Genomic DNA, 15,760 nt, shown 5'->3' with positions numbered 1-15,760 from the left:
TACCGCATTCCACACAAACCACATGCACACACTAGCCACTCACCATATACATATAGCACACCATACACCACACTCACCACACACATACACTACACACCACACACATACAACACATACACACATGCCATCATCACACACCACACTCACCAGAAGCACCACGATCACCACATACACATTACACACCGCATATGACACTCACCACACATACACACTATATACAACACACACCACATGAACAACTTCAGCCACACACACAACACGCACATACACATTCACACACACCATACACACCCCACACACCCATCCACATCCACACACACCTCACCACATACCCAACACACATGTGTACACACACACAGCACACTCACCACACACATGTGTACACACACACACTTATCACACGCACCCCGCTCACCACATACACACTGTACACCATACACGACACTCACCACAGATACACACCACATACACTATACGCTCACCACGTGAACGACACCAGCCACGTACACAACACACATACACATTCACACACATGCCACACACTCACCACACACACACACACACACACACACACACACTCACCCCACAGAATAACTATGTCTTAAACCCCCACACAACAGACATGATCTTCACAGTAAACACAGCCACCCGGACTCCCTGTCACACACATCAGACTCCGTCACCCTCACATATACGCCAGACTCTGCTGAGCAGGGGCCACACGTTGTACCCAGCAGATGTCACACGTCACAACGACGACGGCTCACATTCATGCAGCGCTTCCTGTGTGCCAGGCACGGTGCTGAGCGCTTTACAATAATCCCGTTTGGTCTTCACAACGACCCTATGAGGGAGGAGCTCTTCTCTGCATTTTACAGATGAGGAAACTGAGGCAAACAAGATTAAGTGACTTCCTCAGAACCGCGCTAGTTGGCATCCGAGGCCAGATCTGAGCTGTGGTCTTGTGACTCCAGGCCCTGTGCTCTATCCGCACAGACCACACAGCCAACACAGACAACCCACATCAAAATCCAGCCCTGCAAACTTCCTGCCCACATGCCCACACTCAGCAGACACACCAAACAAACCTGGTATGTGCCAGGTGCTGGAGGTACATAAATAAAATCTAAAGTGTTTATATTCTATCAGAACACATGAGTACATCCTATATAAGGGACGACGTCTGAAATTTGGAAGCCAGGTTTGACAGATGTATGCATATAAGCATTTACCAAATACAAAGATGGGGATTGGCTGTGGTTTTGTTTCGAGGTAGGATGCAGGTCAGCATCGCGGATGCCTGGAGGGCTGAAAGGTCAGGACTTGCCCAGGGTCATACGTTATCAATGTGCACCAAACACAAGGGAATTCTTGCTGCTTTTTGGAGGAGGGAGGCTCTAGCATCTAGGGGATCAGGAAAGGCCCCATAGGGAATTGAGACCATGCTCAACAGACAAATGGCACACATATCCCTCACTGCGTTCACACCTCAAACACTGAATACAGCATACATGCTATACACATCACGTAAAACACCCACCCAATGTGTTACAGCAATCCTAGCACACGCACAACAGACACATCTTACATGTTGCACACTTCAGACGTCACGGAGCAAACGGCACCAATTCCATTTCCAAGCCTCACCACGCACCAAATGATGCCCAGCCAGACACAGCATACCCTCTCTAGCAGTGGCCTCCTTTCTGCTCCCTTCTCCCATTTAGCAACCAATTACATTTCATCAACGGTTTCATGGGGTGGGTAGCCTTTCCGCCAACAGCTATCACAGCCTCTACTCTTCAGGAATTGCCTTACCCAGCAGATTGATCACCCTTTGGCAATGAGCCTCTTCCAGCTCAGCAAGCCTGCTGGTGTATACAGAGGAAGTTTATACTTGGTCCTAGGTGTGGTTGGGTGCCGCTGAATGAGGGTGGGGATGATGTGGTTAAATCTTCCTTTTAAGACAATAATGTTGACAGTTGTGTGGAGGTTGGCTCAGTACTTGCAATCTCATCAATGAAAATGCTAATGCAATGGTCCAGGCGAGTAGGAAGAGAGGACATGAGCTAAGGTGGTAGTGGGGTGAGCCAAGAGAAGGGAGTGTGTGTGTGTGTGTGTGTGTGTGTATGTGCGTGTGTGGGACCCAGGACCAAACAAACCAATCCCTCCTCTCCCTTGGCAGCTCTTTGAATACTTGAGTCAGAACCACAGAATACTCAAGTTGGAACTGGAGAGATGGGATGGCCCAATGAGCACCTGGACAGGAATTCCTTCTACAACATCCCCTGGGAGGAGTCATCTGTTCCACCTTCAATAAAAGAGCTTAGGTAAGGCCGAATCTGTCGCTGCCTGCGGTGGTCCAGTGTACCTTTGGATAGCTCCGTTCAGAAATGTTCCCTTAAATCAAGTCTAAATTTATCTCTAAAGCTTCCACCTATTGGTCCCAGTTCGGCTCTCTAATGCCAGGCATTTCCCAGGTATTAGCTCTTCCGGTAATTGAAGATAGCTCCCATGTCCTCTCCTTAGTCTTCCTTTCTGCAGGCTCAGCCTTCACAATGGCACCAATCTCCCAATCATTCAACAACCATTTAAGTGCCAACTCTGTGGGGGGGCCCTGAGACTGCATATATAAAAGGAAGACCTCCCCTGTCCTCGGGGAGCTGACATTCTCCTCTCCCCATCCTGGATCCCCCTTCTCTGAATGCTTCTTGACTTGTCAGCCTCCATCCTAAAAGATGGAGCCCAGAACTAAGCCCAGGACTCCAGAAGTGTTCTCCACTCTGAGCCTCTTCTCATGTGGCCTCAGGTCATATCACCTTTTTTTTTTTGGTGGCTGCTGGGTCCAACTGTTATCAATAGATATTATCAGCAACTCCTGACAATAGACTCAGCAACCACAATGTCCCCTTACATGAGTAACTACAGGACGGAGGTATGGGGAACTCTGGAAAGGGCCGTACCAGAAGAGTCCTGGTGGCTTTAGTGAAGGGCATTTGTGCCCTCAACAAGCCTGACCTTTCTTTGGCTGCCTCATGGCACTGACCTTCCACAGGCCTGAGTGAGAAGGGTGCAACGTCTTATTGTCAGGCAGGCTCTTGGCGGTGAGAAAAGGAGGCCATGTTTGCCTTCTCCCTTGATCCTTTGGTGTATGATGATGCCACTGGGTTTGCTTGACTTTCTCTCCTTTATTGAAGAGAATGCTCTTCAAGATCATTTACATTCACTTTTACCTGCACAATAGCATCTTGGAGGCATGGAAGGAAACAACAGGGGCCAAGATCATAGATCAGGCCACTTAGCCTTTTTGTGGGCCATGGACCCCTTTGGTGTCAATCTGGTGAAGTCTATGGGCTCCCTTGCAGAATCATGCTTTTAAATGAATAAAAAATACATAGGATTACAAAGTAAACCAATGATATTGAAATATAGTTATCAAAACATTAAAGAACCCAAGTTTACAGACCCTGGGTTAAACCCCTTATAGATGCTTTGCTCTCTTGGGGAAAATGGAGTTAGTTGAGGGGGTGAGCGGTATCCTACCCTGCTCACTTGGAAGCTTTTGGTTTAGTCACACCTACCATGTGGTTATGTAGCATTCAGAGATGATTTCTAAGAAGCTCAGTTCTTTGCTTGGGTGTTCTTTCACCCTAGAGTCTGAAGGGAATGGGGTGGCAGTTCGACCCATCGGTAGCACTGAAGAACCTTCTCCACATGTGTCTAACACCTGGATGCGTACGTACCCATGACTTTCAAAAAAAAATACTGGGCTTCCAAACTGCTTTGGTTGATCAGTCATGAATTCGGCATTGAAAGGGACCCCAGAGATCACTGCGTCTGATCCTTATCCGAATAGGGATCCCCTCTACTATATGTATGATAAGTGGTTAGCTGACCTTTGCTTGAAAGAGTAGTGCTGGAGAACTCCCTAGATATGGAGGAAGCCTGTTCTATTTTGGGATGGCTCTAGTTGTTTGGAATTTTCTCCTTTTCTTGTGCCCAAGCTACAACTTCTACCCATTCCTCTTAGTTCTGCCCCCAAGGAACAAGAAGAGCAAGTCTGATCCATTTTCCACAAGCAGCGATTCAGTTAATTGAAGACAAGTATTAGGTCCCTCCCAAGGCTTCTCTTCTCTAGACTGATCATCACACAGCATGGGCTTCAGTTCCCTGACTATCCTAGTCCCCTTGTTTGGGTACTCTCCAGTCTGTCAATACCTCAATGAAAACGGGGTTGTCGCTACCCTCGTTCTGGACCTCTATTAATAGACACTAACATTTTTGGCTGTTGGGTTCCCCTGTTAACTCATATTGAGTTGGCTGTCAGTGAAAGCCCTCAGATTATTTTCATATGAACTGTTGACTCTACCATTCATTTCCTTACTCTTGGCCCACTCTTTGAGCTTGTAGATATTATTCCGGATTTTGACTTTGTCACCTACCATTTTGACTCTCCTCTCTGTGGCGTGTAGCCAGCCTCATTTCCCTGACCCAGGGTCCACTTGTACCCCTCCGGGTGCTCTTTGGTCTTTGTGCTGAGTACTGGGGGCTCAGAACTGGCCTAGTCAGATGCAGCCCCATGTCATCACTGCTTGCTCTTTGGGGATCAGTATGCCCTAATTTCAGACCTGGTGCCTGGCCCCAATCTGGATCTTCACTTGGATTCACTCACAAATGTCTAAGGACTTGCACCTGACACATTCCTTTAAATTTCTTACACGTCCACAGCTCAGCTTCTCTGGTCTCCCTTCTCCATAATCAGTTTTTCTCTATAACTCGTACTAATAATAGTGCAAACTAAACACCAACTCTGTCCTGGACACTCTTGAACTGTGCTTTTCACACACCCTGTCCAGACCCCTAAGGCTTGTTTCCTAACTTGCTACTCCAGCGGATGCCACTGCCAGAATGTTCTACTTGTCCTTTATCTCTAGAAATAATAAATCACTCTGGGCAGCTGTGAGCCCCCACGAAACTGCGCAAAGAGTTGCTGCCTCTTCAGCCGCTGGTTCCTTCTCTCATCCCTCACTGACCTCAGTAGCTGTTTGCAGTCAGTCATTCAGTTAGTGCTCAAAGCCACCCAAGGGGTCCCAGCATCCAGCATCTGGCCCATGCCTCTTTCTGTTGTTCAGGAGGTTAGCATGCTGGACTGTCAAACAACCTTCTGAAATCCCGTTGTATTTTATCTATACCATTCCTTTTTGATCGGGCACTTTCTAACCTTTTCAAAAAAAGAAATGCAGCTGTTGGGCATAAGCTGTTCTTGAGAGCCCTGAGCCCTCTGTTGGTCGCAACTACCTCCCTTTCTAAATGTCTGCAAACCATCCCTTTAATGATACATTCTAGTAGTTTTCCAGGAATTGAAGTCAGGGTCACTGTTTTTAGTGTGAACAATAGTCTTTTCTCTTTTGAAAAATGGAGACATCAGTCTCTCTTGTTGTCTATGATCTCACAAAGATCACTAAAGGCATTTCAGCGGTCACGTTTGCTACTTTTTTCAGTGCCCCCGGATGCATCCCAAATGTGGCACCTGGACACCACCAAGGGAGTCAGGCATTCTGCTGGTTTTTCTGCATGTTGTCCCTATTAGACCTACCTTTCCTAGTCCTCACAAAGGAAACAGACAGAAAAAGAGTAGAGAAGTTCTGTCTTCTGCCTTCAGCCCCTCCCTCAGGGCCCGCCAAGCCTGTTGAGTGTTCAGCTCTGTTTTGGTCTCTCTCCTGCCCAAAGATGGCCCAAGAAGCAATCTTGTTCTTGGTGCTCCTCATTGGCTCTAGCCCATTCGGAGCTTTCATGCTCCTGACAGAGCCCCAGGAGCTCAGAGTTGGAAGGGATCTTAGAGGCTGTTCAACCTACCCCAGGCCTCTTCTACCAATCTCCTTTACAACATACCCAGTAAGTCGTCATACTCTAGGGAGGAGGGGGATCTCACCCTCACTTGGCTCTTGGAGAGCCTGATTTATTGGGAAGCTTTTCCTTATTCCGAGCCTTCATTGTTTGCTTTGCAACCTCCTAGTCCTACACTTTGGATATAGACAGAACAAATCTTATTATTCTTCTTCCACATAATGGCCTTTCCAGTTCTTATGGGACGGTGTCATTCAGAAATAGTGCCTTGCCTTGGATGCTTCATCGATGCTGTGCCATCCTCTGTTCTCTAACTTTGCTTCCATCTTCTCTTCATGGCACTTGTATATGTTGCTCACTGAATTCCCTGTGTAGTCATGTTGGTTTCTTAAGACAGCTCCCTCTTTTTTCATGGGATAATTTGTCTTTAGAATTCAGGATAAATGGATAATGAGTTGCGCTAAGAATTACACAAGAGGAGAGATAGTCCAAAGTGTTCTACTGCTATCCTCACAATCTTCTGGAGAAAGTGAGAACCACCACTACCCCCTCAACCCCACCCAAGCACAACGGATGGGCCTCTTGTGCAGAAGGCAAAGTACAGGATGAATAGCCATGGAAGGGTCGAAATCTGCTATCACTGTGATCTCATTAGAACTGGAGAGCAGAGGTCCACGTACATTGTAGGATGGAGTGCTTGAATTAGATTGGGGAAAGTAGAAAGTCCAAAGGAATGAAGCCTGGGGCTCCTTCCATGGATTCTGGGAGGCTTTCTACCACCCCCCCCCCCCAGACAGGGGAAGGGGCCCAGGGGCAGAGGGAACTTAGAAAGTATGAGCTAGGGAATTACAGGGCTGAAGTCATTTCCAGGATGAAGGGCTTTCTGAGGCATGATGGATCATATCCTTTTCAAATACAATGCTACACTGTTTTCCCTTCTTTACCTAGTCTGTTTCTTTTGAACAAAGTACACCCATCTATAGGAACATTTTAGTTACAGTTCCATCCTCCCATATTTCAGTGATGCCTCAGTGAGGTCAGATTGGCCTCCTGGCTTTAAGAGGTTAGGTGTTTTTTGGTTAGTCAGAATTCATATATCTGTATATAGACAACTGAAATCACGGATTTTATTGCCCGTTTTCTTCTCAGACACCATTAACCTATAAATTATGGGTCCTTTCTATGAGCATTTTTATATTCTAACTGCTATCCTTTGTAGTATCTAGCTGGGCAGATATAGGTTAGCAGGGCTCTCCTTTCATCTCCACTGTCAATTTAGAAGCCCTCATTAGATGCACCCCAACCTTGGTCAAGACCCCATTGGCCAACCCTATTATCAACATCATCATTTGGGAAAAAGGCAGCCCCTCTTTACCCCCTCGGAAAAAGATGAAGATGTTTTGCTGCTGGGTTGAAATATTTATTTTAAAAATTGAAAACACACATACAACATATTATACAAAGAAAGATCTTTATACTATAATAATCAAAAATCTTGTTTGAAAGAAACCAAATGCCAGTGGCCACCTGCCCTGGGAAGGTAGGCACTCAGAGTGATAAATCAACTTAATTTACAGGAATACTTCTAATGGACATCTGGGTAAAGGTTAAAAAATAAAAGGAAAAAATTCCCATCTTCCCAAAACCAAAATAGATGAGAAAAAGTTATAGGATCGAGACAAAATTGAGTTATCACAAAGATTTATCTGAACCCCCTCGGTTTGTCCCTTGTGAGTAGTAACCAGCTTAATCTAGGGCCTTCAAACCTGAGGTAGTTAAGGGTCACCTGAAAGACAGTGGGTCTGGATACATGGGTACACTGCTCTCAGCACTGGGCCCAGCAGTAACCAATAGATCTTCTGTATTGCTTTGGCTCCTGGGGTGAAAGGCAGCGTACCACAACAGTGGGTGGTGGTTTGGACCTGGGAAATAATGGAAGTCCTCTGCAAATAGCTGGAAAGATTTGCTGGGTTTGTGTGAGAGACAAAGAATCTGGCAGACCCATAGTGTTATATCACCTTCTGCAATAGGCAGTGTGGGCTTTAGGAGGGTTGGAGACAACGGAGCCAGAGAGGCCTCCGCTGGAAGGCCAACGTGGGGACCAAAGGCTTTATCAGCAGCAAGGTTTTTCTGATTGATTTGGAAAGGTAACGGCAACAAAGCATGGGGAAGATCAGGGCAGGGCAGAGACACCGGGCTCCCGCGGGGTTAGGTGCTGGCCAGGAGGTAAGCGTTTCTCTGGGCTGGGAGCTGGAAAGGCCGATGGTAACTGGCATGGCTGATGTGAGAGCTATTCCTCTGAAGCCAAGTGCTCAGTCTGGAACCTCAAACAATTCCAAGATGAGAAGCTTGGGTCGACACGTGGCCACGCCAGCTTTGGGTCTAAAGTCACAGCCCTAACTACATGTTTCAGATGGAGGACTGGGAAATCTGGGCAGAACCATCAACATCTAATCTAAATGAGAAAGTTTATCTTTGCTGAAAAGTAATTAATTGCAGAGCAGATCACCCCCACACTGCTACAGAAGGACGCTCTTCCGTGTTCTTCTTTTCACGGTGCACACACGTGTACTCTACAACATCCATTCTTCAGTCACTAGCCTGATCAGACTGATGAATTCCCATCCCAAGAGCACCTCTACACTTACCCATGGCTCATAGATCCTTGTTCACCTAACCATGTTCGGCAGTTTAGTAACAGTCAGTGAAGTTCACTCCGCCATGAAAGCTTTTAGATATTCCAATCAAAGGCATCCCCTGTGTGCTCACACTCCATTTTTAGAGTGAGCAGGATGCCTGACATTCTACACTGGCTGACATCCTTTTTCTTGGGGCTTTTAGAAAATAGTTTCATATCAGCATCCCTTGGTTGGTTGGTTGTCCTTCATCCTCAAAGAGGACCAAAATGATATCACTATGTTGGGATCAAGGTACAGTGTGTCTACCTGTGTCTGACCAGACCGATATGAGCTCAGAAGGCTCTACCACAAGTCAGGCCCAAATAGTTCATATGAACATTTGGAGTGGAGATGTCTCTAAATTTGCACATCTCACAAGGTACTTCCCTCGTGTAAATCCAGATGAGCCTAACTATATAAACTAGCCCCTCCGTGTAATCACCACTGCTACTCAGCAAAATTCATAGGAGCTTTCAAAGTGATCTCAGTTAATTTTTAGAGGGATGGCCTTCAGTCTATGGGGTTAGCCTTGTCCAAAGCCATTCTCTCTGTTGCTTCTATTAAAAGAAAGCATGAGAGTTTGGACCTAATGCCTTTGAGGGGCACTGAAATGAGGACAAACCACTTGGTGAAATCCTGCCCTATACACTTGGCCCAGTGACAGCACAAAATCTCTTCAAGTCTTTGGAGAGGGACGATGTCAAGCAGAAAGGTGCTTCATTTTCATGGCTGACTCCTTGAACAGAACATGGTCCTTCTGGGTACAGAGACTAAGTTCTAATTTTTAAAATGTCCCCAATTTTCAAAAGCACATGGGAACCACCACAGAAGTGGTCCCCGTGGCTTCCCTCTTCCACTGACTCACAGTGATTGAACAGGCTTTCCAAGCTCTACCATAATGTGGCTTATATGTTCCTCTGACTTGGGTCATCCTGGAAGCTTCTTGGCTGCTACTACCAGGATCCAAGAGTCATTTGAATTTTGGGTAGCAGACTCTACTTGGGTAGAAGTGTTTGCCACTGTCCAACTACCTGTTTGGGGCTGCTAATGCTTGCCACTTCAACCCATCACGAGGAGAGAGAAGGCATGGTCAGTGTACAGCCTTTGTCAAAGGAAGGGACAAAGGAATCAGTACTCGATCTCCTTTGCTTTCCATTTCTGGACAATTAACCAGATGTTCTGAGGAGCCTCTTTGGTGAGGAGTCCAAAGATGGTATCCTTGCCTTTTTCTTTCACGTTCATGAAGCTCTTTGGGTAAGGAACAGCAGTCAGATGCAGTCACCTCCGACACTGATTACTCCAAGCATTTCTTCATGGAGTGTTTGCTGCTTATGGCTGGTTAGTTATAAATAGCACAGGGCACTGTGAGAGTGACCGGAGGAGATGGACACCAAACAGGAGCCTCTACCCTTTTTGGTGGATGGCTTGCTTGATTCCCTGTGACCAGGGCTTCTGAATTAGTTGGAAAAGGTCATGATCCACCTTCAGTTTGGGTAGATGACAAGGCTGATCACTTGGAGAAAGCCACAAGATTTCCCTCATCTCCTCCTCCTTGGTACCTGGTCAGGTATGACAGGTAGTGGCCAGCATGGGGGTGGCCAGGGAAGGACTTTCTGCATAGAGTATCCCCATCCAAGGAGGGCACCACAGGGTTTCTGGAGCCTGATCAAGAGCTGTTGCCACAGATGATGGTTCCCCAAGGACCTGGACTGGACCCTTCCCTCCCCCCCTCTTCTATGGTCCCCACATATGTGGAGGTGAATCGTGGGGGTCAGCTGGGGTCCAGCTACAGTAACACAAGGCACTCAACCTGCCTTCCCCTTAGGAGGAAGCTATTCCCTTCCAGGAAGTGGATGTGACTATTCCACACTCCAGCAGAGGCCAGTGATGTGGTGGATGTGAAGCACCAAGGGAAAAGCCTAAGCAGCACCATTAACTGTTTAACCACTATGGTACCGGGACCCATTTGTGTCCCAAGAGCTCCAGAGGGGCTCCCTTGAGGAAAGTTGGCTATAGGAATTGACTTTCCAAAAACAAAACAAGAAACGGACCACTCTAAGAAGCAGTGGGGAATCCATGAGACTGCCAAGGAGGGGGATGAACTGGCCTGGCCTTCTCAGTCAGGACCCTCCTGCCATCCTTTTCTCTGTGGACAGATCCAGGAGAGCGTCTCGGCTTGCGATTCACCTCAGATGCTCCCCAGTTTGTGCAAATGATGAAACAGAAAAGACTGAGAAGAAAAGGGAATGGGTACTGATGGAGTCTCTTGCTTGGCCCCTCCCTGCAGTCCCAGCCCCCCAACCCTGGGCAAACAAATGAGCATGGTGATGAAGTGAGTCATGTGGCTGAGACGTGTCCACTGCAAGCTCCCTTCCCAGCAGCTCTCAGCTCCCTGGGGGCCAGAATGGCTAGCAAAGGCCTGCCGGCATCTCAAGCGGTCGGTTGGAAGTGAGGGTATACTCGGTGTGCTTCACATCAAAGTGCGGGCTGGGGTGTAGGGGCTCTGTGGAAGGCTCCGCTCGGCTAACCCCGGGGGAGGTGGCGAGTCTGCAGCATGGGCAGGTGGGCAGTGGAGCGGCCACACAACAAGCACAGAGACGAGTTATAAGGATTTACAGTCTGGCGACCGGGCTGTGGCCTGGCCTCTAGTCCTTCTCTGACGTGGCTTCTGGCCCAGCAGGTGGAGATGCTCCCGGCTCTAATAAACAATTTCAAAAACAGTCATAAACAACACAGCAGCAGGCATTCACATAGTACTTTTAAGAAGCACTGCAGGGGTCAAGTGGAGAAAGTTTTGGAAGCCCTGCTCTAAGGCTTTCAAAGTGCTTCATTCACGGTCTCATTCAACCTCAGGACAACCCTGTGAGGGAGGAACTGTGGGGGCTATTAGCTCCCTTTTACAGATGAGGAAACTGAGGCTTATAGAGTTTGGGGCCATACATACGTCTAACAAATATCAAGCAGAACTGGAACCCAAGTTTCTCCTGACTCCAAGCCCAGAATTCTTTTTCACTAGATTATTCTCCTAAAGCTCTCTTAAGCAAAGTATGTCTGCAGTCATGGTACCAGTACTGGGATCCAGAGAGAACTACTGCCCAAAGGTCAAGAGGCTGGGTGTGTTTGCAGGCCCCAGACTCAGGCCATCCCAACAGGAACCAACAGTGCCTGGCACCTTGGTCCCAGTGGCAGCCATCACCTCCACAGTCCCTGACGAGGCAGGGCAGGCCCAAAGCCTTAACAAGTGATGACCGCAGCTTGGCTGGCCAAGGCCTGGGTCCAGGACTCTGCTCTACCTTCCCTCTCTTCTTGCTAGGCTGGCCACCGGCCTGAGCTTCGGCCTACGCTGCTTGCTGGGCAGGGAGCGCAGCTGAGCGGATACGGCCTCGCTCTGCCACCCCCTCCGTGTTCCGCTTGGCTCTTACCATCCTCCCAGCCCTCGGCGACGCCAGCCAGCTCGTAGTGCTTTTTGCGCAGATAGCCCAGCTTCTGCCGCTCTTTCTCCAGCTGATTTTCCAGTTCCAACACTTTTACCTGTGGGGGGAATAAATGGAGCTTTTCTTCATCACTGACTCAAGGATGGTCTCATTTGGACTTGGATTTGTTTTGGTGTCATCCAGCTTTCCATCCAATCCTCTTTGCTGCCTGCTTCCTTCACTTTCCATTTCCAAAAAGCCCATCTCACTTCCCATGCTCACTCCTCTTCCTTGCTGTCATTCCTCCATTAAAATCAAACATCAGAGTACTGGCCATTTTCATAGGTTTGCAGGATCTAAAGCTTGAAAGAAACTAAAAGGCTATCTAGATGATGCCCCTCAAGGTACGGATGAGGAAACTGAGGCCCAGGGAGGTGAAGGGGCTTGTTCAAGGTCACCAAGGCAATTAGGCAGGGCTGGGATTTGAACCCAGATCCTCCTTGCCACCACACTAGACTGCCTCCTCCTCCTGCGTGAGGACGGTGTAGTGGGAACAACACTGACTCTGGAATCAGGGATCCCTCGTCACCTTGCTCCCCCCTCCCTGGTCGGAACGAGATGGCCTTCGAGGCCCTTTCAGTTCTGAGCCAACAACCAACATCTCTTTCATTCACCCTTCAAGGCCACTGTCTCCCCAAACAGTGATCGCCACAAGACGTGGCTGCTTTGTGAACCTAAGGAAACCACAACAGGAAGCACCTCATTTGTATTTCTCTGGTAAACCACAAAAGGAAGACGACCCTTTCACCCTCGGGTCATGAGAACAGAGCATCCCTGAGCTGCCTGCTTTTTCCTGCCCTCTTCCTGGACTTCCTGGGAGCCTAAGCAGCAGGCAAAGCTGGCGGTGGCCCTGGGGGCTGCTTCTGGCCACAGAATTCGGCCTCAAGGGACCAGCCTACTGGCAATGAGCATCTCTGGCCTTTGCCAGGCTGGTCCTTAAAGAGAACAGCCTCTTGCTGCCTTGTGGTTGTTCAGTCCTTTCAGTTGTGCCGCCTCTTCACAACCCCACTTAGGGTTTTCTTGGCAAAGATACTGGAGTGGTTGGCCATTTCCTTCTCCAGCTCATTTTACAGATGGGGAAACAGAGGCAGACAGGGGTAGGTGACTTGCCCAGGGTCACACAGCTAGGAAGTATCAAGCCAGATTTGAACTCAGGAAGGTAAATCTTCTAGATTTCAGGACTGGTGCTCTGTGCATGATGGCGCCCCCTAGCGGCTCTCTTGCTGGCTAGAGCTTTTCTAATATGGTAGAACCAGCCGGAGCTTTGAGCTCTGCTGAAATTCTTTTGGGGACCCCAATATCACTCCAGGAGACAGCAAGACATCAGAGCAGGACTCTATGGGGACCTTTCTACTTCTCTCCACAAAATAAACTCACCTGAAACAGCAGGAAGAATGGTCCTGTGGGACAGATGCTGAGGTGCGTGGTACCTGGTGCCTGTTTTTTAGTCACTTTGTTAAACAGGTAATTAACTCATGCCAGGAATAAAGACATTGGCACTATGGCTTGATGCCAGCCCAGGAGAACAGCTCATGGAGCACCAGCGCTTCCCCAGGTCCTACGTGTCGAGACTCCCTGTCCCTTCCTGGCTAACGGCTAAGATTCTGTCCTCTCTGCACTGGGATTTCTCTCCACTTTCCTAACATTTAGATGGCAGACGCAGCCTCTGCTCTTCTTCCTGACAGGCTCTCTTAGCGGCCTTTCCCTGGACAACAGGGACTCTGGGGAGGGCATCACAGCAACAACACAGAGACGGGTGAGACCTGTACCTGGGAGTCCATCTCTTGACGTTTGATTTGCGTCAGTGTCAGGCTGGAGAAGTCCATGTGTTCTGGAATGATGGAGACAAGAAAACCTTGTCACAGACTGTCCCTGGCTTACTCTCTCCTCAAGGATGGCCAGTGCCAACACACTGCTTGAGAGCAACCCAGGGAAGATGGAGGCACAGAATGGCCGGGAGCAGCCTGTGCCAGGGACCAACCGGGAACTTGCCCAGGGGCTTTCTGGAGTTTCTGTGGACAACGTGGCTCAAGGGATAAGGATGTGGCCTCAGAGTCAAGAAGACCTGGGTTTAAGTCATGCCCTTGATACATCCCGGCCCTGTGACCCTGGGCAAGTCACTTAATCTCCGAATGCCCCAGGCAACTATCTAAGGGGTAAAATGTTGTGAAGCTGGTATCAATCTGCTTTGGTACAAGGTAGTCTTCCCCTAAACCAATGAAATCATAGTCCCATTGTAAACAAAGGAAGATCAGTGACCCACAATCTATGAAAACTCTGCTCAGTGGCTTGCCCTCATGGTGATGAAACCAGCTTGCCTAGCTTCGTGGTCCAACCTGTGGGTGAGATGACTGTGGGTGGGGGAAGATGAAACAAGAGAAAGAATATTTAGGCAAAACCAGGGCAAAGGGGTTTGTGTCCTACACAGGAGAGCTGTGCAGAGACATGAGTTCCTTCTGGAAGACTTGGGACCACTACCTGTCTCCTCAATCTGCGACTTCCCAGCCATGGTTGATGCTACCACCACTGCTGTTGCCTGGTTCACCCCTCGAGAGGCCTGTTGCAGCTGAGCCAGGTTTGTGCTGTCCTTGTCAGCTTTCACCTAAGTGGAGACAAAGCAGATTCAGACTCACACAGCATTCCGCCCAAAGTAGGTTGGTGTGGCCATTCTTGCCCTCTGAGGGGCTGGGAAAATTAGCAAATCAGCACTATGCTTGTCAGAAGCTGCCTTCCACAGTGTCACTCTTGGCTTGCTTCTTGTTGCTGAAAAACCTTCCTGACCTTGGAGTTATAGAGTCTCTCCACATCATGACTTTAACAGCTGATACTATGCCAACAGGTTCTAACTGTAGAAATCAGCTGAGGCACCAGTGAGTTATGCAGTGAAATCTCCTAGGGGATCGAGAACCTGCTGGTCTGTGAGTCTGCAGCGGCCAATGAAAAGGGGAACAGAAACACCAGGCAGCAAAGCCCAGAGCTAAACAAAGGATCAGTTCTGAGTAAGGGTACCATGCTGATGCTTGAGTGAAGGCTGGCATCAACTGTGGTGCTTGTGCCTGCTCTCTCTGATCTCTGTGCCCAGCGTCCCTCAATCTAAGCATTAGCTGCTAGTCAGCCAGGAACATCGAGAACATTCAAGGAGAAAGTTCTCCATGCTAGGAGCCAAGAGGTGAGGGCACAGGAGAATCAAGATGGGTTTAGGCTACAAGCTGGGCAGGGAGCAGGACTTGTGGGGAGATGCCCTAGGAGCTCACTCTGTGTAGTGACTTCTGGGGAATAGAGTGGCTCTGACTTTAGAGACCTGAACTGCTGAATTAACCCCATCTGGATCCTGAAGCAAGAAAACATCTATTCTGGAGACCCAGAGCGAAGGTAGTTCCAGCCCTCCTACACCGCCCACGCTCTTCGGTGCCCTGGGGCGTCCTACCTTGGAAGCAGCCACCAGCTGTGCTGTGCTGGCTGCAATTTCGCGGGAACACACCATCAACTCCTCAAACTTCCCTTTCCCTTGAAACACCAGATCAGCTGCATCCCTGATGAGCAGGAAAGAAGGTCTGTCTCTTACAACTCAGACCCCCAGAGGCTTATCAGCCACTGCATTCACAGCCCTAAGGACTGGGGGAAAAAGAAGCAACCGCTCCCCTGAGAAATGCTGCCTCCCATCATACCCCTGTAATGCTCCCTCTCTCTTTTGTAGCTTACCAAGGGTCTGTATGCCCTCAGGCCAGACACAATTCTTAAATGTCTTGGGCCAGCTTCCTG

General features: G+C 48.7%; 1 protein-coding gene across 3 annotated transcripts in view; it reads right to left on the bottom strand.

Moving 5' to 3' along the window:
* Positions 1-7,301: 7,301 nt before the first annotated feature.
* Positions 7,302-15,760, bottom strand: part of HIP1 (huntingtin interacting protein 1) — a 119,981-nt gene continuing 111,522 nt past the window's right edge. For all 3 annotated transcript variants that reach the window (XM_036767053.1, XM_036767054.1, XM_036767055.1), the window contains 5 exons: positions 15,426-15,531; positions 14,477-14,600; positions 13,768-13,829; positions 11,948-12,056; positions 7,302-11,223 (listed from right to left, as the gene is read on the bottom strand). In XM_036767053.1, the coding sequence (XP_036622948.1) occupies positions 11,171-11,223; positions 11,948-12,056; positions 13,768-13,829; positions 14,477-14,600; positions 15,426-15,531 (454 nt within the window). In that variant the 3' untranslated portion in view covers positions 7,302-11,170. The remainder of the gene's footprint in view (positions 11,224-11,947; positions 12,057-13,767; positions 13,830-14,476; positions 14,601-15,425; positions 15,532-15,760) is intronic.

The sequence above is a fragment of the Trichosurus vulpecula genome, chromosome 7 (assembly GCF_011100635.1).
Source record: "Trichosurus vulpecula isolate mTriVul1 chromosome 7, mTriVul1.pri, whole genome shotgun sequence".
Lineage (NCBI taxonomy): Eukaryota > Metazoa > Chordata > Mammalia > Diprotodontia > Phalangeridae > Trichosurus > Trichosurus vulpecula.
The sequence above is the reverse complement of the archived record's forward strand: the minus strand, read 5'-3'. Positions and strand labels throughout refer to the sequence as shown.